Source organism: Oncorhynchus nerka, linkage group LG13 (genome assembly GCF_034236695.1).
Source record: "Oncorhynchus nerka isolate Pitt River linkage group LG13, Oner_Uvic_2.0, whole genome shotgun sequence".
Classification (NCBI taxonomy): Eukaryota; Metazoa; Chordata; class Actinopteri; order Salmoniformes; family Salmonidae; genus Oncorhynchus; species Oncorhynchus nerka.
The window spans coordinates 25839214-25865794 of NC_088408.1; the positions used below are offsets into that span (position 1 = coordinate 25839214).

Sequence of the window (26581 nt, forward strand, 5' to 3'; positions counted from 1 at the left end):
GAAAAACATTTAGGAATTTTGTGTAATAATAATACATAAATATACATAAAACATAGCAATGACACCGTAGTAACCTTTCCTGTAGTCAAATGTGTTGTGTTGTGCTGCTGGTGAGTCTCTGATCCACCTCTACGCAGACGACACCATTCTGTATACTTCTGGCCCTTCTTTGGACAATGTGTTAACAACCTTCCAGGCAAGCTTCAATGCCATACAACTCTCCTTCCGTGGCCTCCAATTGCTCTTAAATGCAAGTAAAACTAAATGCATGCTCTTCAACCGATCGCTGCCTGCACCTACCCGCCTGTCCAACATCACTACTCTGGACGGCTCTGACTTAGAATATGTGGACAACTACAAATACTTAGGTTTCTAGGTTTCTGGTTAGACTGTAAACTCTCCTTCCAGACCCATATCAAACATCTCCAATCCAAAGTTAAATCTAGAATTGGCTTCCTATTTCGCAACAAAGCATCCTTCACTCATGCTGCCAAACATACCCTTGTAAAACTGACCATCCTACCAATCCTCGACTTGACTGGAACGAACTACAAAAATCTCTGAAACTGGAAACACTTATCTCCCTCACTAGCTTTAAGCACCAACTGTCAGAGCAGCTCACAGATTACTGCACCTGTACATAGCCCACCTATAATTTAGCCCAAACAACTACCTCTTTCCCTACTGTATTTAATGTATTTATTTATTTTGCTCCTTTGCACCCCATTATTTTAATTTCTACTTTGCACATTCTTCCATTGCACATCTACCATTCCAGTGTTTTACTTGCTATATTGTATTTACTTTGCCACCATGGCCTTTTTTTGCCTTTACCTCCCTTATCTCACCACATTTGCTCACATCGTATATAGACTTGTTTATACTGTATTATTGACTGTATGTTTGTTTTACTCCATGTGTAACTCTGTGTCGTTGTTTGTGTCGAACTGTATTGCTTTATCTTGGCCAGGTCGCAATTGTAAATGAGAACTTGTTCTCAACTTGCCTACCTGGTTAAATAAAGGTGTAATAAAAAATAAAAAAACGCCCTCTAGTGGCCTCATGGGTGCAATGTTATTCATATTTTTTATAATTTCATAATTGATAAATAAATAAAAACACACTCAGAAAATCTGGTGTTTCTATGTCAAACAGTTGTATTATATTTCAGTCTTCTGTGATATACAGTGCATTGGAAAAGTATTCAGACCTCTTGACTTTTTCCACATTTTGTCAAATTACAGCCGTATTCTAATATGGATTAAATAGTTTTTCCCTCTCATAAATCTACACACAATAACCCATAATGACAAGGAAAAAACAGGCTTTTAGAATTTTTAGCAAATTTAAAAAAATAGTGAGTCTTATTTCTCATGGTTTGAGAGTCCTTTAGTTGCCTTTTGGCAAACTCCAAGTTGGCAGTCATTTACCGAGGAGAGGCTTCAGTTTGGCCACTCTACCATAAAGGCCTGATTGGTGGAGTACTGGACAGATGGTTGTCCTTCTGGAAGACTCTCCCATCTCCACAGAGGAACTCTGGATCTCTGTCAGAGTGACCATCGGGTTCTTGGTCACCTCCCTGACCCTTCTCCCCCGATTGCTCAGTTTGGCCGGGCGGCCAGCTCTAGGAAGAGTCTTGGTGGTTCTAAACTTCTTCCATTTAAGAATGATGGAGGCCACTGTGTTCTTGGGTACCTTCAATGCTGCAGAAATGTTTTGGTACCCTTCCCCAGATCTCAACACAATCCTGTCTCGGAGCTCTACGGACAATTCCTTCAACCTCATGGCTTGGTTTTTACTCTGACATGCACTGTCAACTGTAGGACCTTATACAGACAGGTGTGTGCCTTTCCAAATCATGTCCAATAAATTTAATTTACCACAGGTGGACTCCAAACAAGTTGAAGAAACATATCAAGGATGATCAATAGAAACAGGATGCACCTGAGCTCAATTTGGAGTCTCATAGCAAAGGGTCTGAATACATATGCTTAAAAAAAAAAAACATTTAATCAATTTACTAAAATTTCTAAAAACCTGTTTTCGCTTTGTCCTGATGGGGTATTGTGTGTATATTGATGAAGATTTTATTTATTTTATTTAATCGATTTCAGAATAAGGCTGTAAAGTAACATAATGTGGAAAAAAGGAAGGGGTCTGAATACTTTCCGAATGCACCGTATATTAAGTGTAATATTGGGACGCAAACTCAAAATGTAATACATTTAAATTCTATCTCTCTATATCTAATAATGTTCACATACCGTTTTACTCATTTCATATGTACATACTCTATTCTACTGTATTCTAGTCAATGCCACTGACATTATTTATATATTTCTTAATTACGTTATTTTACTGTTAAATTTGTGTGTATTTTTGTGAATTGTTGGATACTACTGCACTGTTGGAGCTGCAACAGGAACACAAGCATTTCACTACACCTGCAATAACATCTGCTAAATATGTGTATGTGACCAATCAAATGTGATTTGATTTGGTACAGGTGTCTTCTTAGACCATATTTGTTTAAGACTACCAAGAAACACTCTGATTTAGCCCACTACAGTAAAAGCATGTATGAAACATATCATTAGAGGAAAAGAACAGGTGCTAACTTTGCCCTGGTCCACTTTTGTAGGTATATTCTTAAAACTGCATTGTTGGTTAACGGCTTGTAAGTAAGCATTTCACTGTAAGGTCTACCTACAGGTGTTGTATTCGGCGCATGTGACAAATTGACTTTGATTTGAAGACCATGTAAATGCTTATTGAATCTGTCCCATAAAGTACTCACAGCCATGCGGTGCTGCTTACGGAGCTGCTTGACGCGAACCTGGTCCATGTTGGAGGCCACATCCTTCACTGGCTGCTCCAAGTCCTCACTGTAGCGCTGCATCAGGGGCTGGGGGATACCACACCGACCATGCTGGAGGGAGAGAGAAATGCAGAGAGAGAGACTATGGATGAGTGGGGAGAGTAGGAGAGGGACACAGACAAATGCATACACACAAACAAACACGCGCACACGCATACACACTTGAAAAATGTTGGCATGAGAACTCATGCACATTAGGAGAAGTGGTTTCCATTGATAGATACCCTATCCCTGTGGGCACAACAACTCAATACTGATACTAAAACCCCAACCATGAAAACCCTAAGTAACCATGACCTGAAGTAAATCTGTCATAAATCTGGGATGCTAGGCAGAGAAAACTTAAGCCCATATTTCAAAGGGCTAGTGGAATTCTCTCCCCCACAGCCTACGCCCAGATTAGACAAGCCAATCAGAAACCATAGTGACTCCTCGCTCCGTTTAAATAGAAATGTCTGTCGGCCCCAGTCAACACCATAAAGTCACAGATCTAAACACAAAATGCAGACTGTACTGTGCACTTTTATTGACTACCGTCACAGTTTGTCAACCTAAGTCTCTACAAGAACTGAATGTTTTCGAACAGCTCAGACACCAGGGGCTGATGTAGGAGCTAGCTCTCTCACTTTATTTGCTCATTTAAACATTATGAGTCTGGAGAGGCCCAGTTTCTGTCTGTTCATGAGGGATTGAAGTAGACTAATAATGTGAAATAACGAGTCAAAACACTGGCCAACTGACGAGCCCATTGGCTGGGAGATAAGCTCAGTTACAGAGACACACAAACGATGCGGGAGATCCCATAACATGTCATAGCTGGACTAGACTAGCCAATGGTTGCCATGCATGAACAGAGAATAAAAGGGAATTCAGTGGGGGAAAACTTTTAAAACTCTCTCTCTCTGTCAAAAGCTCCATACACCTGGAGTCATGTCCAGTCCAGGACAACCCAGCCAACCTGGACCGGAGGCCATTCTGTCTGCCTGCCTGTCTGTCTGTCTGTCTGTCTGTCTGTCTGCCTGCCTGCCTGCCTGTCTGTCTGTCTGTCTGTCTGTCTGTCTGTCTGTCTGTCTGCCTGTCTGTCTGTCTGCCTGCCTGCCTGTCTGTCTGTCTGTCTGCCTGTCTGTCTGCCTGTCTGTCTGTCTGTGTTGGACTCTGGTTCCGGCACGGTGTCTGACTGTTTAATAACCCCAAGCCGCCTGCCTTCACTGAGCTTCAGCCTCCTACAGAAGATTTTCCCTTCATTGTCTAGCTCTCTCTCTCTGCCCCCTCTTTTTTATTTTTCTCTCTATCTTTCTGCTGTATGGATACCAAAGCAACCCACTGCCACTGTTGACAGGAAGCGAGAGCCATATGACAGGATACAGGATACAGTCTTGTTATGTCTGAGTGCAGTAATCAAAACGGAGAATCAAAAGGCCTTGACGGCCAGGAGACAAAAACACAACCTTCTAATGCTTCTAATAATGTATGTATTGACCTGGAGTGTGTCCTTTAGTAGATTCCTACACTGACTTCTAATGTACTCTCTCACAGAGTGGGCCAGTGGTCCAATCTGCACTGTTTTTTAAAGTGTTTTTTTTCCATTTCTTTAGTTGTGAGATGGTCTTAAAGAAGCATACCCACATCTACGTGTGTCCTGTATAACCCCTAGCTGTGACAAACTGGCCTGTGAGTGTGAGTGAGGATGTGGAGGTTGTGTGTGTGTGTATTCTACACAGTAATAACAGGAACATAACCATAGAAGCAGGCTGTGGTGGATGGGTGTGTGTGTGTATTCTACACAGTAATAACAGGTACATAACCATAGATACAGGCTGTGGTGGTAACTGACTTTGTCTGAGTAGGGTTCCTCTGTGAGGTCGATGCCCTCGGCCTCCAGTCTCTGCTCCAGCACACTGTGGAGATCGACTGCCATTTTAGCATAGGACACCTTCCTGGCCACCGCCATCTTGCCACCACCGCCCTGGATCTGAGCCTGAGGGCAGGCCGTCTCGGGCAGGTCAGACAGCCAGGGGGGGGGCACGGCTGGGGGGGTGCCTGGTTCCTCTGGCTCTGGACAGCCGGTGGTGGTGGAGGCAGGGGAGGCTGGAGAGGGGGAGGCAGGGGTACTGGAGGCCTTACTGGGGAGGGCTGGAGCACTGGGGCTGCTGATGACAGGGCTGGGGGGATGAGAGTGGGTGGAGGTATAGGAATGAGTGGGGGAGGAAAGGACAAGGGAGCGGTGGCGTATCCCATTGGCCAGGCGCTCCTTGGATTTCTTGACTGGAACGGGAGGGGGAACTGGGGGCTTTTTGGGGTGAGTCCGGATGCTCCTCTCCCTCAGCTGGGGTTCAGGAGGGCTGGGGAGGGTCTCCTGGGGCTGGGGAAGCGGGGCGGTGGGACAGGGGGGTCTGAGGGGCAGCTGGGAGGGCACAGGGGGTTGGTCAGAATGCCCTTTAGGGCTCACAGCACTCCCTCCATTCTGAGCCAGTGATGAACTCCCATCTCCATGACCCTGGAGGCCCTTCTCCCTGCTGCTGTTACCCGACTTGGAGACACCTTTAGCGGGCTTGACCTCCAGGCTGTAGTCCTTCTTCTGGTCGAAGGCCTGCTCCCAGTGGAGGTCCCCGAGGGAGTGGGATCTCTTCCAGGCCTGGGGGCCACTAGCCTCCGGGGGCCCGTCCAGGTCCTCACAGCTGCGGCTGGCCGGCATGGGGGTCCGGCGGGGGCCCTTCCTCAGCCCCAGCAGGCTGAAGCCCCTCAGGGTGGGCTTGAGGAAGAAGTGCTTTGTGAACTTGGCTGTGCGCTCCAGTTTGCTCTGCTGCAGGGCCTCAGTGGACTGGGTCATGGGCAGGGTGGGGTAGTCTGGGGACTGGAGGCCCGCAGAGGAGCGGTTGGAGCGAGATGTCTTCCTGGTCTTGCCTGAAACACAGTAAAACATATCCCTCTTCATTTTAGAGCTGGGAACGGTTGCATAAACATATCCCCAGACTTTGAACTAAAACAGACTTCGATAGGGACATAACAAAACTGAGAACTGATACTAAGGTGTACTTACTGCATGTATTGGATGTAATGGGTTTCATGTCACTATGGGTTCTGTGCCATTTGTACAGCATTTTCAGCTGTGAATGTGAACTTCCTCTAAGAGGACATGTGAATCTGAAACAATCCCGTTCACACACAGAGCTTTACAGCAGTGTCACTGAAGTGTTCTTCTTCTATTGTTCAGCCTCTGACCCACAGCCTTATACATACGAATGTTGATCATGATTAAGAGTACAGTTGGACTCAGGGTTATGGGTTATCTGTCAGTAGAAAGCATGAAAACATGCATGTTACAGTATAAATCCATATGTCATACTGCATATTCTACTTACACCACATGTTTATGTGGGTATGACATAGCTAAGACAAAACTAGAATGTGTTACGGTGAACTAGCTAGAGTAATAACAACAACAAGAAAATTATATTTTTTGTGATTATAGCCTTATGAGTGCAATACTGCCAAGTGGGGGAGATGTGGAGTACTAGAGCTGGGCGATATGGCAAAAATCCATAGCAAAATTGAATTTACTGAATTATCATGATAACGATATATAGAATGATATGTTCATAACAATGTGCACCACAGTATTTATTTATATTACCATTAAAACCCTACACCTTCCAGTCTTTGCGTTAAGCTAGTTAGCATTAGCTGGCGATACTACCTCTTACTTCCTTCATACTGGACGCAGAGACATAAAAATGGTACCCAGGAGTTTATCTGACTCTGGGGAAAATCCCAAACTATCCTTTAACAATCACCCATATTAGCAAAAGTTGTTCATTTCATAACCCTGTAGGTTATTCATCGCTATGAACGATATCAACAAAATGTCCATGATGGTCAGTGCAGATCATTTTCAGTTTATCGTCCCAGTTCTATGGAGGACTATACTTTCTTATTCCCGATGGTGCTATTATCATGATACAATTTCAGACGCAGGTATAAAAGTAGGAGGTTAGAGGCCAATTTACCATCATGGCTTATTGGAACAACATGAACACGTGTGTAAAAGAGCACTAGATACCGCATGGCAAGCCTCATGCAATAATGAATAGTGAAATGACATCACACACATCATACACAAATCAGTCATTTATCTCTACTAATTTGGACAAGCATTAAAAGATTGATGCAGATTGAAGTCAGTCTGACGTCATTGAAGTTAATGTGGTGTTTCAATGTGCTTGTTACTGCCAACTTCACCCACAATGTTGCCAGATATTTGTCCCAGCTATCCCCTATCTCAGGCTAGCTTCCAATCATTTGGTTAATAGATATTCAAGACTTGCTATCAGGGCATAATAAATAAATATTGACCCCAAAGTCAGATGTCTGCTTTTCAAAATAAATCAATGTTTAAACACAGACACTGAGCAATGCTGATTCTTTGTGATAGTGGTACATTTGTAGTTTTCTCTTTGTAGCTCATTGTAATGTCCGGAGAAACAAGTATGACAATGCAAAGTGGATCACAGTTATGTAACAGTTATGCTCTGAAGACCATGTCCAATATATATATACAGTATATATATATATATATGACAGGGATGTGAGCCTTGTCGGTTGTCTGAAGTAAATCGTTTGCGTCCGACTCGTGTGTGTGTGTGTATATAATTATTTTATATATATATACACACACACACACACACGAGTCGGACGCAAAGGATTTATATATATATATATATATATATATATACTGTAAATCCTTTGCAGTATATATATATACACATGAGTAGGACGCAAAGGATTTACTTCAGACAACCGACAAGGCCCAAATCCCTGTCATTCGCATGAGGAAGAGACGGAGATATCGCGGACGTAAGTCGGGGTGCCTTGTAAGGATCCCCCTCTACCATCAGTCCTATTAGCCAACGTGCAATCATTGGATAATAAAATAGTTGAGCTCCAATCAAGACTAACCTACCAACATGACATTCAAAACTGTAATATCTTATGTTTCACTGAGTCGTGGCTGAACAACAACATGGATAACATACAGCTGGCTGGGTTCTGTGCATCGGAAAGATAGAACAGCTGCCTCTGGTAAGACAAGGGGTGGCGGTCTGTGTCTATTTGTAAATAACAGCTGGTGCACAAAATCTAATATTAAGGAAGTCTCAAGGTTTTGCTCACCTGAGGTAGAGTATCTCATGATAAGCTGTAGACCACACTATTTACCAACAGAGTTTTCTTCTATATTTTTCATAGCTGTCTATTTACCACTACAAACCGATTCTGGAACTAAAACCACACTCAACGAGCTGTATAAGGCCATAAGTAAACAAGAAAATGCTCATCCAGAGGTGGCGCTCCTAGTGGCCGGCGACTTTAATGCAGGGAAACTTAAATCCGTTTTACCTCATTTCTACCAGCATGTTACATGTGCAACCAGAGGAAAAAAAAACTCTAGACCACCTTTACTCCACACACAGAGACGTGTCTCCCTCACCCTCCATTTGGCAAGTCTGACCATAACTCTATCCTCCTGATTCCTGCTTACAAAAACTAAAGCAGGAAGTACCAGTGACTCGCTCAATATGGAAGTGGTCAGATGACGCAGATTCTAAGCTACATGACTCTTTTGCTAGCACAGACTGGAATATATGTTATATGTGTTCCGGGATTCTTCCGATGGCATTGAGGAGTACACCACATCAGTCACTGGCTTCGTTAATCGATGACGTCGCCCCCACAGTGACTGTACGTACATACCCCAACCAGAAGCCATGGATTACAGGCAACATCTGCACTGAGCTAAAGGGTAGAGCTGCCGTTTTCAAGGAGCGGGACTCTAACACGGAAGCTTATAAGAAATCTCGCTAGACCTTCGAGCCATCTAACAGGCAAAGGGTAAATACAGGACTAAGATTGAATCGTACTGCACCAACTCCGAGGATGTGGCAGGACTTGCAAACTATTACGAACTACAAAGGGAATCCCAGCTGCGAGGTGCCCAGTGACACAAGCTAAAATATTGCTATGATCGCTTCGAGGCAAGCAACACTGAAGCATGCATGAGAGCACCAGCTGTCCCGGACGACTGTGTGATTGTGTGATCACGCTTTCGTTAGCCGATGTGAGTAAGACCTTTAAAAAAGTCAACATTCACAAGGCCGCAGGGCCAGACAGATTACCAGGACATGTACTCCAAGCATGCGCTGACCAACTGGCAAATTACTTCACTGACATTTTCAACCTGTCCCTAACCGAGTCTGTAATACCAACATGTTTCAAGCACACCACCATAGTCCCTGTGCCCAAGAACACTGCCTACATGTCTGTAGCCATGAAGTGCTTTGAAAGGCTGGTCATGGCCCACATCAACACCATTATCCAAGAAACCCTAGACCCACTCCAATTTGCAAACCAGATCCAACAGATCCACAGAGGACGCAATCTCTATTGCACTCCACACTGCCCTTTCCCACCTGGACAAAAGGAACACCTACGTGAGAACGCTACTCATTGACTATGGCTCAGCATTCAACACCATAGTGCCCTCAAAGCTCATCACTAAGCTCAGGACCCCGGGACTAAACACCCCCCTCTGCAACTGGATCCTGGACTTCCTGACAGGCCACCCCCAGGGGTGCGTGCTCAGTCCCCTCCCGTACTCCCTGTTCACCCATTACTGCATGGCCAAGCACGACTCCAACACCATCATTAAGTTTGCCGATGACAGCTTTTAGGGGAGGAGGTCAGTGACCTGGCAGTGTGGTGCCAGGATAACTACCTCTCCCTCAATGTGATCAAGACAAAGGAGATGATTGTGGACTACAGGAAAAGGAGTGCTGAGAACGCCCCCATTCTCATCGACGTGGCTGTAGTGGAGCAGGTTGAGAGCTTCAAGTTCCTTGGTGTCCACATCACCAGCAAACTATCATGGTCCAAACATACCAAGACCGTCGTGAAGAGGGCACGACAACGCCTATTCCCTCTCAGGAGACTGAAAAGATTTGGCATGGGTCCTCAGATCCTCAAAAAGTTCTACAGCTGCATCAAGCTGCATCCATCAAGAGCATCCTGACTGGTTCATCACTGCCTGGTATGGCAACTGCTCGGCCTTCGACCACATGACACTACAGAGGGTAGTGTTAAAGTGTTAAACAAATCAAAATATATTTTATATGAGAATGCCATGAGTGTGCAAAGCTATCATCAAGGCAAAGGGTGGCTACTGCGCCTGTCTCCGATCACTATACAACGTGACATGTCCAAACTTTTGACTGGTACTGTATATATAAAGTCCTAATGCATGCAAGAGGATGGTTAAGACAGGTACAGATGCAACATCTTAATTTGAGCCAGTTTGCTACAGCAGGAAAATAATCCCGCGTCAACAGAAAATGTGAATTATTATGTGGATTGTAATTGATGGACATTTTTGTAGGATACATTTTGTGGAAATGAATAGAAATGACAAAACGACAAGTTTAAAATGTCCTGGATTGCAGGAAATTTTCCTGCAACAGGTTGATCAAATTAAGATCCTACATCTGTATGGCTGTAGGAGAGAATTTATGAGGCAGAATAATGCAGATTGGATTATCATAGCGACTGAGTAAAGGCACAGTGAAAGAAGAGTTTATTAATTAAAACAAAACAAAATTAAAATGCAGAATGTACACTGAATGTTATGCAGCTAATGAAGAGTGTTAACGACTGAGATGGAGAAAAAAGAGACACGAAGAAAGGAGGAGACATGAAATGAAGCAAGCAGGCCAAAGTAACTTCAATCAAAGAAGTGGTTTATTCCACAACTCAAATTTCTACTGTAGCAGATTGCACATCTTTTAGAACAGTTATGACACACACACATAGAACAGAACAGAGAGAAAACATAGACAGAGAAGTCAATGATTCAAGCAAAGGTTTGAGTTAAGATTGAAGATAACTCACCTTTAGGCGGAAAGCAAAACAAGTCTTTTTAAGGAGTTATAACTTTACACTAAACGTTCTCACAAATATAGATCTGAAATACACTTCCATAATTAGAAAATATGCTTTTTTATATATATCCACTATCATAAAAAAAAAAAAACACATTTTAATCCAAGATTTTTGGGGGTTGTTTAGGCACATTGTGTAACATGGTCATTATTGAAAATAAAGAAATTTTTGAAGTGACTTGAAATGGCAGGTAGAACAGAGATTGAGCCAGCACTAGGCTAATGGAAGCAGAGTGGTCCACTCCCGCACCACCTACAGAGCCATACTACAGTCAATTATTGGGCAGTGACTTAATACTTTACAAGATCTCCGCTTTTACAATAACACCTTTCAAAAGAAACACTCTCTCATCGTGTCATAATCGGACTGGTCTCCCAGCAACCACTCAACTTCCTGGGGCGGAGGATGAGGAGTAGGGGTTCTCTGTCCATTGTGAGATGGGAGGAACATCGGCACTGGAATTGAGTTGACCAGAGTAGTTGGGTGCATTTGAGATGTGGGGTGTTGTTCCCTTTGTACATAGGGCCTCATTGTAGGGTAGACTAGTGATCTAGGCCTGGGGGTCAGAGTCTTGTCCCCTAGGATAGGGCTTCTGCAGTGAAGACAGAGACAGCCTGGAGATGGAGAGAGCAGTGGAAAGAGAGAGTGGAGTGACAATGAGAAAAAGAAACAGAAAAAAGGAGATGGGGGATGCATCACTCCCCTCACTACGACACTACGCAGCTAGGTGGGGTGGAGGTGAGTGGGGGTGTGAAGAGACAGCCTGGAGATGGAGAGAGCAGTGGAAAGAGAGAGTGGAGTGACAATGAGAAAAATAAACTACGCAGGTAGGTGGGGCGGAGGTGAGTGGGGGTGTGAAGTGGGTGGAGCTAGCAGACAGACATGGCGGATAAAGAGTGGAGGTTTGATTGGCTGGCCTTGGTCCAATGGAGAGTGATGACGGATAGTTCATGTTAGAATGCAGAAGCATAGCATGGCAGAGTAGGTGAAAGAGGAATCATAGGAGCCACAGTCACTGTAGTGCTAGACTAGGCCCAGGCTAGGCTAACACCAGGCTAATCCCATTATCGGAAAGCTATGCTAGGCTAGTCATTACCATTCTCCAGGTTCTCATTGCTCTCATAGCAGCCAGAGTCACGTGGTGAGTCGCCCACCAGGATGTGGCCCTCTGATAGCAGCTTCTCCTGAGAGCCTGACAGGCCGCTCCGCTCAGGGTCGCTGCTGCCTACAGACACACACAACACACAGAAACCATATAGTCAGATATACAGAAACTTACACAACAAGGTAGTGTAGGAATCATAGAGACAATGCAGTCAAACAGACAGAGCGAAAGGTTTGTGTGAGTGTGTGCGTGCGTGCGCACGTGAGTTCATGTGTGTGTGTGTACTCACTGTCATACTCTTGCAGTAGCTCCACAGCGGTGAGCAGCACAGCTCTGTGTTGAGGGTCTTTGATGTTGAGCTCATCTAGATCCTCCCCCTCCAGCAGCTTGAAGGTGTCCAGGTCCTCATAACCGTTAAACAGGAAGGTAGGCATGTGCTCCTGGAGGAGAGGAGATGAGAAAGAAGAGGAGAGGGGAGTTGAGGGGAGAGGCTCTGGTTATCTCATGTTCTTTACAACTGATTCCAGATACTTTTTTCCTACCCCTTGCGTGACTGTAACTGTTATAAGCTAAACAGATAAAATGGCCTAGCACCAGTTTTCAAAGACATGGGCAAAATGTTAATCTTGCAAAAACATACACAATGAGGTAAAAGAAATTGACCAATGTGGCTAAGGAAAAGGAGGGAAGAGTTGGGAAGGGTGGGAAAGAGAGGGATGAGGTAGAGGAGATTCTCTACCACACCTTTCACCACAAGCGACAAGGAGGATACACACACAATTTAACAAGAGCACAAAGCTAGTCATTACACCCTGTGGTGTTATCTCTTGGTGGGAGGACACCAGAAATCACAGTCTAAAATATCACACTACACCCTCTGTGTGTTTCGGAACAGGCACAGCTAAAGTTAACATCTCAGCCCTTTCAACAAGGAGATTGTGGAAACTGGTTCAGTCTAAAGTTTTGTCCAACCCACACATCTAAAGGGTAGAATACACACAGACTGCATGTCACCACTGTAACCACGGAGACTTCCGTCCTTAGCTAAAACTGACTTTCAGCTCTATTTCTGCTAAGATAAAGAAGGATGAGACAAAACCAAAGACCACTACTCTACACAACCTTCTCATTTGAAGGATCTTCGTATTTCATGTAACATCCTAGCATATTTGAAGGTAAAAGCATATTTGAAGGTAAAAGCACATTTGCTACAAGACACCCCTACAATCAAGTTGAAATGGAAGATTTCAAAAGAGAAAACATAGATCAAAATATAAAAAAGATGGCTACTCCGAAGCGCACTCCACTTTGTCGTTGTGTTTTTAGCAACGCCCTGACCACAATGTTTTATGTAGAATTAGTCAGCAAGGTTATCACGGCGTCTTACTCTTCTTACTTTTGTTAGTCGGCTTTGTCTTGTCACTTTAAGGTGTACATACTGTATCCTTGATTCAATCACCAGTAAACCTGCATCAGTAAATGTATCTCAACTCGCTAACCAAATCTGGACAAAAACCTTTTCCCTAGTTCTCCTTTTAAATAAACAAAAGAGAAATCTAAATAAATACTTGCCAAAAACACTCATTTATCCAGAGCGTGACATGAAACAGAAACAGAACAAGGTGGAACAGTCTCAGTATAATGTCTTCGCATGGTCACCAGTTGTTAATGGTGGGTTTAGGAGGTTGTGTGTTTAGTCTGCTCTCCCACTCCCCGAACTCACAACTACGTATGTGACGACGGAGATGACATGTGTACCTTGATGCACATGTACTGTATATAGTAGGATAGTAGTAGACTTATGGGAGGTCTTCAACCCTGTAATATAGTCTCTGCTCTGCCCAGGCAATGATAATGTACCGTTATGTTACTTATGTCCTTGAGTAGGGGAGAGCCAGGGACATAGCCTAGTCTGTAATCTGTCATGTCAGAGCTTCATCAGGCTGGGCTCATCCAGAAACAGCCCACCTACGGTGCTCTCTCCCTGGGGAGGCTGAGCTGCCTAGGCTGGGTGGTTGACAGAAGAGGCAGGGTGTTTTTTTTAGATGGTTAGGATATGATTCTGACTGTAGGAGGGAAGTTGCAGGACTGCTATTCACCGTGTACAGAACACCTTAGCATTGGTGTGTGAGGTTTGTATAGAGTTGCATGTATGTGTATTCGTGTGCATGTTTGTGAGTGTGTTAAACAAATGCATGTGTGTTTGTGTGTAAAGGAGTGTGTGTCCAGTGTGTACCTTGAGGTTGATGCGTTCCAGTAGCTCTTCTACAGAGGTGGGTTTGGGAGGTCTGCCTTTCCTCCTTCTCCTCACGGGTCTCTTGGGCTTCTCCTCCTCCTCACTCAGCACGTCCACATAGATGAACTTAAAGGTGCCCACCTTGTTATTGAGCAGGCCCATCCACGTCCCCATGGGTGGCTTACTGATGATGTCGATCACATCCCCTTTCTGGAAGACACAAAACACATTCACATGAGAAAACGCTAAAACTATCACTCATCAAGTGTGTGTGTGTGTGTGTGTGTGTGTGTGTGTGTGAATACGGTCTGTTGAGGGTGTATATGAATTCAGGGTTGTGCTTATGAGTCAATACGTGTCTATGTGTTGCCCTTCATTTGAGAGAATTAGTACCGTAGGGACTGTGTGTTTATACGTGTGGAGGTGAGTAGATGTATGTTACCTTTAGTTTGAGGGAATCGGAATCGTAGGGGCTAGGGGTAAAGTCAGTGTGTACTCGTGCTCTGCCACAGAAGGGCCCTCTGTAGGGAGGCTCCTCGTCATCTCCATCCTCAGACTTAACACTCTCTCTGTTACTGGCTGACGAGTCTGTGGTGCTGACCGTCTGACCACCTGGAACACACAATGCAAGGACCACACACGGTCAAACCACAGATATACATTTCATATCATCCAAATAGATGTATTCAATACTCATGTGATTTGAGTGTTTTGAAACTGAGCAAGTGAACATCAATTTATTTTAAATGAGAGAGTTAGATGTACTCATCTATTCACACAAAGCCAGAGTATGTGTGAATACACATTAATAACAGCCCATCACTTGTAGCCAGTGTGTATATTACGTGCTGCTGTCTACCCATAGATGTCTCTCTGGATGTCTGATCTGTAATGATGAGTGTAGGAAGCAGAGAGAAAAGCATTCCTATTCAATAATTAGCTTGTGTCTCAGCCTCTCCGGCCCTAGGGGCCCAGGCCAACACCAGTCAACAAGGGACACTCTCTCTCATTAACTAACAAATAAACATCAACCCAGCCCTCACAGACCTTAGTCTAACTCTAACCTCAAGACACGAGAGACAGACAGAATAATTATACATGTGTTCAGACAACTTCTATCTTTTTTTAATTAACCTTATTTAACTAGGCAAGTTGTCTGAACACATGCCAGGGTAAGATCATGGTCAGTCACAACGTGAGAAGAAGCTTTCACCAGATAGGCCCAGATGATGTCACATGTCATCTCTGAACCCTCCAATGGGAGTAGGTGTGGTTGTGACACGGAGCTATAACTTGGAGTTCAGATCATAACAATGATGATGAGATATATACTAGCTGACACAGCAGGCTTGATAAGGGGTTAAGTCTGTATAAGAATGTTGCCAGAGAGATGTAATGACAGTGCCCTCTTGTGTCTTAATGTGTACTGTACCACACACACACACACACACACACACACACACACACACACACACACACACACACACAGAGTTCTTACTCATGGAGCTTTGTCCACTGAGGGAGCTCCGGAGGCTCTCCACTGATCCTCCAGCCTTTAGCTTGGGTTTCTCCAGAGAGTCTGTGTCTGGCTGAGGGGACTGGGGGGAGCTGGGAGTCCCGTCTGGGCTCGACTGGAGGGTGGGAGAGGAGTGGGGCAGAAAGGTAGAAGTGGAGAGCAGAGGGGTGAGAGAGAGAGAGATGAAGAAAGAGATGGAGAGAGAAACAGATGTCAATGTGATACAGTATCAGTCACATATTCCAAGATGGCGTAGCAGTGGGGATGTCTGTTTTGATTGTCTTGTATATTTTGTTTTTCTTCGTATATATGTGTATTATTTTTCCATCTACGGACTGAACATTCTCTCCTGCAACCCGCCTCACCCAATGTGGTAAGGATCTGCTATTTTTTACACTTTTGAACCGGAATCCCCTTCAGAAGCTAGCGGTCATCACCTCAGCCCAGGCAGCTCCTGCCAGCCTGCACAGCGCGATATCTACCCAGAGCATATCGGACTGCTCCTCTCTACCACATCTCCGGAATCCTATCGCAAGCTCTGAACCTTTACTGCGGATCATCGCAGCTAGCTGGCAGCTATCCGAGCGGCTACTCCTATCTAACGTCTTGAAGCAAGCACCAGTTAGCCTGGAGTTAGCCTTGAACTAGGCCATTCTCACGGCTACCCGAAGAAATTCCATCAAGCAATCCCTGGGCTTCAATTACCTCTTTTGCCAATTGGCCTGGACCCTTTTCTGCCGACACGGAGCCCCGTCAATCCATCACGACTGGTCTACCAATGTAACCGATTTCATAAGACTGTCTCGTTGCGAGGTTCCCCTGAGGCCCATCTGCTAGCCTGCTGCCAGCCCCGGCCTGCTAGCTGTCTGAATCGCCGTGCCTCCAGCTCACCTAGCTACTCACTGGACCCTATGATCACTTGGCTACACATGCCTCTCCCTAATGACAAAATATGCCTTGTCTATTGCGGTTTTGGTTAGTAATTTTTTATCTTATTTCACTGTAGAGCCCCCGGCCCTGCGCAATATGCCTTAGCTAGTCCTTATGTTACACCCCCCACACAGGCGGTGACTGGCTGGCTTAAATGGTGCCTCTAGAGACAAAACCACTCTCAACGTCACTCAATGCCTAGGCTTATTTCCACTGTACTCACATCCTACCATACTCTTGTCTGTACATTATGCCTTGAATCTATTCTTCCGTGCCCAGAAACCTTCTCCTTTTACTCTGTTCTGAACGCACTAGACGTCCAGTTCTTTTAGCCTTTAGCCATACTCTTATCCTACTCTTCCTTTGTTCCTCTGGTGATGCAGAGTTTAACCGGTGCAGCCCCCAGCATCACTCCCATTCCCCAGGCGCTCTCATTTGTTGACTTCTGTAACCGGAAAAGCATTGGTTTCACGCATGTTAACATTAGAAGCCTCCTCCCTAAGTTTGTTGAGATGAGTAATGTAGGGTATGTAAACATTATATTAAGTAGCATTGTTTAAAGTGGCTAGTGATATTTTTACATCAATTTCCATTATTAAAGTGGCTGGAGTTGAGTCAGTGTGTTGGCAGCAGCCATTCAATGTTAGTGGTGGCTGTTTAACAGTCTGATGGCCTTGAGATAGAAGCTATTTTTCAGTCTCTCGGTCCCTGCTTTGATGCACCTGTACTGATCTCGCCTTCTGGATGATAGTGGGGTGAACAGGCAGTGGCTCGAGTGGTTGTTGTCCTTGATGATTTTTATGGCCTTCCTGTGACATCGGGTGGTGTAGGTGTCCTGGAGGGCAGGTAGTTTGTCCCCGGTGATGCGTTGTGCAGACCTCACTACCCTCTGGAGAGCCTTACGGTTGTGGGCGGAGCAGTTGCCGTACCCAGGCGGTGATTCAGCCCGACAGGATGCTCTCGATTGTGCATCTGTAGAAGTTTGTGAGTGCTTTTGGTGACAAGCCAAATTTCTTCAGCCTCCTGAGGTTGAAGAGGCGCTGCTGATCCTTCTTCACGACGCTGTCTGTGTGGGTGGACCAATTCAGTTTGTCTGTGATGTGTACGCCGAGGAACTTAAAACTTACTACCCTCTCCACTATACCCTCTCAATTATCATAGATTTATCAGTGGTGACAGTTCCCTATTTCTGCAGCAGATTGCCATTTCGCCCCCCTTGGCAGTTCTATCTTGTCAGAAAATGTTATAGTTAGGGATGGACATTTCTGGATTTTTGGTGGCCTTCCTAAGCCAGGATTCAGACATGACTAGGACATCCGGGTTTGCGGAGTGTGCTGAAGCAGTGTAAATGTATATACTGTACTCTATATCATCTACTGCATCTTTATGTAATACATGTTTCACTAGCCACTTTAAACAATGCCAATTTGTTTACATACCCTACATTACTCATCTCATATGTATATACTGTACTTGATCTACTGCATCTTGCCTATGCCGTTCTGTACCATCACTCATTCATATATCTTTATGTACTGTACATATTCTTTATCCCTTTACACTTGTGTGTATAAGGTAGTAGTTTTGGAATTGTTAGGTTAGATTACTCATTGGTTATTACTGCATTGTCGGAACTAGAAGCACAAGCATTTCACTACACTCGCATTAACATCTGCTAACCATGTGTATGTGACAAATAAAATTTGATTTGATTTGATAATCGATAATTTAAAGAAGCATTTTTCCACGGCTGGCCATGCTTTCCACCTGGCTACCCCTACCCTGGTCAACATCTCAGCACCCCCTGCGGCAACATGCCCAACCTCCCCCGCTTCTCCTTCACCCAAATCCAGACAGCTACTGTTCTGCAAAATCTGGATCCCTACAAATCAGCTGGGCTAGACAATCTGGACCCTCTCTTTCTAAATTTATCCGCCAAATTTGTTGCAACCCCTATTACTAGCCTATTCAACCTCTATTTCGTTTCATCTGAGATTCCCAAAGATTGGAAAGCTGCCGCTGTCAGGGGAGACACTCTAGACCCAAACTGTTATAGACCTATATCCATCCTGCCCTGCCTTTCTAAAATATTTGAAAGCCAAGTTGATAAACAGATCACCGACCATGTTGATTCCCACCGTACCTTCTCCACTATGCAATCTGGTTTCCGAGCTGGACATGGGAACACCTCCGCCACGCTCAAGGTCCTAAGCGATATCATAACCGCCATCGATAAAAGACAGTACTGTGCAGACGTCTTCATCGACCTGGCCAAGGCTTTCGATTCTGTCAATCACAGCATTCTTATCGACAGACTCAGTAGCCTTGGCTTCTCAAATGACTGCCTTGCCTGGTTCACCAACTACTTCACAGATAGAGTTCAGTGTTTCAAATCGGAGGGCCTGTTGTCCGGACCTCTGGCAGTCTCTATGGGGGTACCACAGGGTTCAATTCTCGGGCCGACTCTTTTCTCTGTATATATCAATGATGTCGCTCTTGCTGCTGGTGATTCTCTGATCCACCTCTACACAGACGACACCATTCTGTATACATCTGGCCCTTCTTTGGACACTGTGCTAACAAACCTCCAAAAGAGCTTCAATGCCATACAACACTCCTTCCGTGGCCTCCAACTCTTAAATGCTAGTAAAACTAAGTGCATGCTCTTCAAGCGATTGCTGCCCGCAACCTCCTGCCCGACTAGCATCACTACTCTGGACGGTTGTGACCTAGAATATGTGGACAACTACAAATACCTAGGTGTCTGGTTAGACTATAAACTCTCCTTCCAGACTCACATTAAGCATCTCCAATCCAACATTAAATCTAGAATCGGCTTCCTATTTCGCAACAAAGCCACCTTCACTCATGCCGCCAAACATACCCTCGTAAAACTGACTGTCCTACCGATCCTTGACTTCGGCGATGTCATTTACAAAATAGCCCCCAACACTCTACTCAGCAAACTAGATGTAGTCTATCACAGTGCCATCCGTTTTATCACCAAAGTCCCATATACTACCCACCACTGCGACCTGTATGCTCTCGTTGGCTGGCCCTCGCTTCATATTCGTCGCCAAACCCACTGGCTCCAGGTCATCTCTAAGCCTATGCTAGGTAAAGCCCCACTTCATCTCAGCTCACTGATCACCATAGCAACACCCACCCGTAGCACTCGTTCCAGCAGGTATATTGCACTGGTCATCCCCAAAGCCAACACTTCCTTTGTCCGCCTTTCCTTCCAGTTCTCTGCTTCCAATGATTGGAACAAATTGCAAAAATCACTGAAGCTGGAGACTTATATCTCCCTATCTAACTTTAAGCATCAGCTGTCTGAGAAGCTTACTGATCACTGTACCTGTACACAGCCAATCTGTAAATAGCACACCCAACTACCTCATCCCAATATTATTACTTACCCTCTTGCTCTTTTGCACCCCAGTATCTCTACTTGCACATCATCATCTGCACAAATATCACTCCAGTATTAATGCTAAATTGTAATTATTTTCGCCTCTAGGGCCTACTTATTGTCTCCCTACTCTTCTACATTTGCACACACTGTACATAGATTTTTCTATTTTTTTTTCTTTTATTTTGTGTTATTGACTGAAAATAAAACATAACAGTAGCTTTACTGAAGGAGAATTCACCACAGCCACTAGATGGCGGCGTGGCATGTAAAATAGCCTCACTAAAGTTAGAGCTCATCAAGTCTCCTACCCGCTCCTTCCAAGCAACACATTCATGACTAATTCAACCTTTTTCTGGGTCAAAGGACTGAAGTTACAAAAATCTCTTCTGTTTATCTCTGAGGGAACAATTTTCAGCTCGCAGTCAACAGATTGTGCCACTCCCAAGGCTTACTTAGTGTACCCTCTGACAGCCTAGATACCAGGCCAAAACCCATACTGTATTGTGATATTTGACAATGTGAATATGGTATGAATGCCACACACGCACACACACACACACACACACACACACACACACACACACACACACACACACACACACACACACAAGTCCCAGAGCCAAAGCCCCCATGTCTTAGAGCTCTGGCCTGGCCTGTGGGATGCTTGCCTCACTGGATGAGCTCAGACCCTCCTAAACACACCCTACCCTCCACCTAGAGTCCAATCCTGGGCCTGAGAAAGCTGAGACCCGAGTGTGGACAGCTCCAAAAAATTCCCAGCTGCGTGTGTGACGTCTGACTGTTTGTATGTGTGTGTCACACATCTGTTTGTGTGTGAGAGAGCTGGGTGTCTACTTTGTAACCAACAGAAACATGTCCACACACACACACACAAGCACACACACGCACACATGTAGAGCCCATAATGAGAGCAGAACAACAATGGGGAGAATTCAGTCAACTAGGATCAAGCCTTTTTATTCTATGAAACTTGAAATCTTTGTGAATTATAGGTTTGAACGCCCGTGTGTGTGTGTGTGTGTGTATGTGTGTACCTGTTCAGACAGTGAGCTGCTGTACTTCTTGGACATGCGTTTTCTCATGGTCTCTTTGACGGACTTGACCTTCTTCCCCAGAGAGATACGAGACGTGTTGGGAGACTTGACTACCTCCCGGTATACAGCCTCTGGATCCTTACTCTGAGAGAAGGAAGGAGGGAGAGTGGAAAGAGAAAACAGAGACAGAAAGAGAGAGAGAATGTGTTTGAGTCCACTTCTCTCAGCATTGCGCCCCCTCAACCCTGAGTCATCAGTAATGTGGTAGTACTTACATTGTGCTCTGAGCCTGCACTGACCACATGGAGTGACCTGTTGGACAGGTCAAACCCTCCAAAACTACATGTCCTCTGTTAAAGGGAGAGGAAGGAGAGAGAGAGTCAGAGAGAGAGAGAGTCAGAGTCAGAGAGAGAGTCAGAGAGAGAGAGAGAGTCAAAGAGAAAGAGTCAGAGAGAGTGTCAGAGAGAGAGAGAGTCAGAGAGAAAGAGAGTCAGACAGAGAGAGTCAGAGAGAGAGAGAAAGAGAGAGTCAGAGAGAGCGAGAGAGAGTCAGAGAGAAAGAGAGAGTCAGAGAGAGAGAAAGAGAGAGAGGTAGGAAAGATTTAAAATAAACAAAAGACAGAATTAAAATAAATTAGAATCTATTCAAATGACATCAACTCTTATCCATGCCCAGTATGAGTCAAATCACAATGATTCATGCTTGGCGGAGTCATAATGGCAGCAGGATGATTCAGGGCTGTATGTTATATATGGGTTTTTGAGAGTTACCGCCTGGCTGTACGTGTATGTCATGTTATGGCCTCATATGGGACAGGCAACAGAAGTGACGTGATGTGAAACTGAAATGCATTTCTGTTTATTACATAATGTACATTAGTTATTGTGTGATCAAACTTAAACGAGGTGTTTGATCATCCATGGAGAATTGAATGGGAGTCACTGTTATTCTGCAGGTTTACGTTACTTTAATGGGAAGCAAGCACAGAGTGAAATTAAATGAAATAATTGGGTTAGATGTGGTCACACTGAAATATAACAAACTATGGCCCAACCCAACCACTCCCTTGGGTTTAATTACAAAGGTAGTTTCTCTGGAAACACACACATTGAGATATGAATACCTTTACACTGGGTTATGTTATAGAAAGTGAAGGATTGGGGGGAGGTTAGGAGAGGTAACTTCTCACAGAAAATATAATGTATCAGACTGAGGGATATGCAGGGGGTTATCTAGATCCTCTCTCCATTTGATAAAGATAGAACCAGCCATGAGGGTATGAGGAAGTTACTGCGGAGGAGAATGATAGGTTGTTTTATAATTGAACTAGCTTTGACCTCCAGGCCTCTCTTTGGGTTAGAATTGTACTAAGAAGCAAAAGCACCCCATATATAGTATCTCAGGTAGTGAAGCGTTACTAATTAAATCTGCTCTTCCCGTTACAGGGCATTCCTAATTTACTCTAGCAGTTTCCGACAACAGTCCCAGGTTTCGTTTCATCCTTGTTTTATGGTATGTGTGAGACCCCCGTCTCTATCGTGTCCATACCCGCAGTTCCAAAGTGTGGCGAAGAGAAGCAATTGAGAAGGCGTCCAAAAAGAAGTCTACAGATGGAGCGATGCTGGTGGATATATTCAATGGAATGGTCATGCACTCAGAAAACCATCTTCCACATGACAGTAACCATGCCGACGAAGGCACGATCAAAAAGATAAAACCCCCCAAAAAAGAGAACTGAAGGAATGAATAAAAATGTCTATGGATGAAGAACCACATCCAATGATTGACAAGTGAAAGCCAGTATTCAGGCTTCCTCAAGGCTGCAGAATATCTCTGTTTAACTTCACTGTGTCGATCTAAATTCTCTTTCAGTAGGATTCCTACTATCAACACTAAAACTTCCATGCTAGATTTGTATTGACCTGTGATCAAACTTTCACACACTGACCAAACCTTATCATTACATCTGTCTCAATGATATGTGGAGGCTTGTTTGGCCTGGCCAGTCCAGACCATCTAGCTGGGCTTATGGCCACTGTCACAGTCCCAGATCTTTTTCCTTTTCTTTCACACTGAGCTGGAAAAGAGATCACTCTGTTCCCCTTCTACTGAACCCAGACACACAGAGGAGAGAGAAGCTAAGAGGAGGGAGGGATAGAAAAGGATGGAGAAAGCTAGAAAGAAGAAAGGAGAGAGAATGTGTCTGTCAAGTGTGTCTGTCAGCCCCTGAGCAGTGACTCAACACAACTGTGTCTCTGTCTCTTCCACAACCGTGTCTCTGTCTCTTCAGTCTGTTCTGACTCAGCAGACTCCCGACAGGGTTTGGGCTGGGTGACATTTTCAAATGCCAGTTATACATCCTCTGCTGTTACACTGGTATCCACTGTTAACCTCCTAAGTGGAACACCCCATTACTATTTCATATCACATTAAAATGAACTAAGACGCCAAAAGCTTTCATATTTAAAGATTGTGTAATGTTCTGTTTCTTTATGGAGGTCTCTGTTAAACTACCCTTCTTGCTGGATTAAAGCAGAGAAGAAGGAAACATCATCCACCCTATGTCTGTATCTAAGCCTCAGGGTTACTCTGCAGCCTTGGAGGTGCCTTGGTCCGCCTGGCCAGGCGGAGGCGCTGCCTAGCCCGCCCCCGCCCTGCTGTACAGTAGAACTCACAGACTTCTGCTGGATGCGTAAGAGCACGCGCTTGGTGCAGCGGTCCACGCTGGCCGCCCACTTCCTGTCCGCCTCCCTGTCCTCCTCCAACAGGCAGCGGCGCTCGGCACGGCTGAGGGTGACGGGCCGGACCAGCTGGGCCCAGTTGAGGTGGCCGTAGAGGCTGCGCTCCACCACGTACGTGATGTTCAGTTCGCTCACCGCCGTCCGGCCGCGGAGCCTGCGAGGGGGGAATGCCCAGCCCCCACACCCCCCTCCACCCAGCGTACCACCCTTAGCCTTGGCCAGGTCACAGCGGGCGGGGGGCGAGGGGGAGGAACAGGAGGAGGGCACCCCAGGTGTTTTGACGCAGTTCCGGGAGCGCTGGTAGAGCAGGTGTTTGGTGGAGTAGGCGTAATTAGGGTCAGGCTTCCTGAGCCAGCTGGTGTGGTGACGGGCGGGTTTGGGGCTACCCTGGGAGACATCATCGAGGGCAACAAGGAGGCAGGGCTGGGGGTGTGGTTTGGGGCGTGGCCGGGTGAGGCCGTAGAAACCGTAGAGTGTGTCATTACTTACCCCATGGGAGAGAGAGGTCAGGGCTTTCCGCATCTCACCCTCCGTCATGGAGTGCGACACCTTCTCTTCGGCCTCGGCACCACAGCCGTCCAGCTCTGAGAAGGAGGATCCACTACCTCCCACCCCGACGGCTCCCAAACCCTCAGGCCCAGCAGCGAGTCTCCTGGGAGGCCGGATGAGGCCGTGGGTGCTGCTGGACTTAGAGAAGGCCTTGACCAGCTTGTGTCCGGACCAGGTAGTGTCCAGGCTGCTGGAGGAAGGGGAGGTGGTCAAGCTGTCTGTGTCCCCATCCAGAGAGAGCTGGTCCTGGGTCAGGGAGGACATGGAGGCATCCTGGGGCAGGCTGGACTTCTTCAGGACCCCTGTATACAAGGCTGTGTTGTCCTCACAGGTAGGAGATGCCTCCAAGCTCAGAGAATCTTCAGGGAGGAGAGGAACATCACATCATTTATCCATTACAGAGTAACCTCAAAAAGAGCAAAAACACTTCTATCCCATTCACATTTCTACTGAATGTTTACAAAGTGCTGCGGAAAAATGGAATTTCTGTTACAGGATTTCTGTTACGAGATTTCTGAATATACAGTATGGAGTCCATACTAACTCAAACGGTGTATTCAGAAATCCCTATGGACATGTGCCGTACCTTCGGAGCCGTGTTTCTTGCCCTCTTCCACCTTGATGAGTTTCTTCCTGACGCGGCGGGTAGAGTTGACCAGCTTGTGGAGCCGTTTGAACTTCATTGAGTCCTCTGTCTGCTCATCATCAGACTGCTCCCGAGACTGAGAGGGAGAGAGGGGACGTCACAGGAAGTCCAAGACACACTGTCGTACAGGGACCCCCAGAACCCTAGCCGTAGCCCAGTGACCCATATCCACACACAAGAGGGGTACTAGCCTACAAATCTATTAAGTCTTCCATTGCTCTTTTCCAACCTTTATGAAACAACATTGTGGTGTAGGTGTCATTCACTGAAGTCTTGGGGAAACTCACATCCCCATTCATTCATACACGTAAAGCACACCGTTTTGGACGTAGGGTCACATGGTAGGGGTTGGTGACAGTTATGATGCATTTTAGGATGGACATAGTTAGTGATTTGAGAGTATGAAGGGAGAGTTGGGGGGTTGGGGGAACATATATAGTACTGTAGGTCACATTGTAGGGCACATTGTAGGACACATTGTAGGACATTTGCATTGCATGACATTTAATATTAAAAACATATTCAGGTCACATGAAAAAACAAGCCAAAACAAGAAAAACCCTGAACCAGAGAGGACGATGAGGAGTTGCCACAGATATTCACCACAGATATTCAGGGAGCTTGGTATGTGTGGTGTGTGTCTCTAGATCAGGCTCTAGACTGAGTGCTGCCTGTTGGAATGAGCCTGGAGCTGTTTATTACCCAATAGACACTAAATGGAGGCTCCGTGGCATTGTGCTGAGGTACACAGAGCTCCATTATGAGTGTGTGTGTGTGTGTGTGTGGACTGTGGAGAGAGGAGGGAAGTTCAATTGGGCATTACGACGGCATTAAAAATCTCTACAGTGGAGCAGAAACAGAGGGAACAATGATGTCACCAAATGCTTCATTAATATGATGATGATGTCACCAAATGCTTCATTAACATGATGATGATGGCGCCGGAAGCTTCATTAATATGATGATGATGATGGCGCCGGAGGCTTCATTAATATGATGATGATGGCGCCGGAAGCTTCATTAACATGATGATGATGGCGCCGGAAGCTTCATTAATATGATGATGATGATGGCGCCGGAAGCTTCATTAATATGATGATGATGGCGCCGGAGGCTTCATTAATATGATGATGATGGCGCCGGAAGCTTCATTAATATGATGATGATGATGGCGCCGGAAGCTTCATTAATATGATGATGATGATGGCGCCGGAGGCTTCATTAATATGATGATGATGGCGCCGGAAGCTTCATTAATATGATGATGATGGCGCCAGAAGCTTCATTAATATGATGATGATGGCGCCGGAAGCTTCATTAATATGATGATGATGATGGCGCCGGAAGCTTCATTAATATGATGATGATGGCGCCGGAGGCTTCATTAATATGATGATGATGTCACCAAATGCTTCATTAACATGATGATGATGGCGCCGGAGGCTTCATTAATATGATGATGATGGCGCCGGAAGCTTCATTAATATGATGATGATGTCACCAAATGCTTCATTAACATGATGA

General features: G+C 45.3%; 2 protein-coding genes across 6 annotated transcripts in view; both read right to left on the reverse strand.

The window, feature by feature from the left end:
- LOC115139279 (SAM and SH3 domain-containing protein 1-like) overlaps positions 1-26581 on the reverse strand; it is a 314224-nt gene that overhangs the window by 2761 nt on the left and 284882 nt on the right. For all 5 annotated transcript variants that reach the window (XM_065026290.1, XM_029676473.2, XM_065026293.1 and 2 more), the window contains 11 exons: positions 24998-25133; positions 24352-24770; positions 21397-21471; positions 21122-21265; positions 15704-15836; positions 14648-14817; positions 14206-14415; positions 12259-12409; positions 11961-12089; positions 4713-5782; positions 2798-2929 (listed from right to left, as the gene is read on the reverse strand). In XM_065026290.1, the coding sequence (XP_064882362.1) occupies positions 2798-2929; positions 4713-5782; positions 11961-12089; positions 12259-12409; positions 14206-14415; positions 14648-14817; positions 15704-15836; positions 21122-21265; positions 21397-21471; positions 24352-24770; positions 24998-25133 (2769 nt within the window). The remainder of the gene's footprint in view (positions 1-2797; positions 2930-4712; positions 5783-11960; positions 12090-12258; positions 12410-14205; positions 14416-14647; positions 14818-15703; positions 15837-21121; positions 21266-21396; positions 21472-24351; positions 24771-24997; positions 25134-26581) is intronic.
- LOC135574675 (uncharacterized) lies at positions 21479-24345 on the reverse strand (the record flags this gene model as incomplete). Its single annotated transcript, XM_065026294.1, has 1 exon — positions 21479-24345. A coding segment is annotated over one exon (714 nt), but the record flags the coding sequence as incomplete, so codon positions are not given.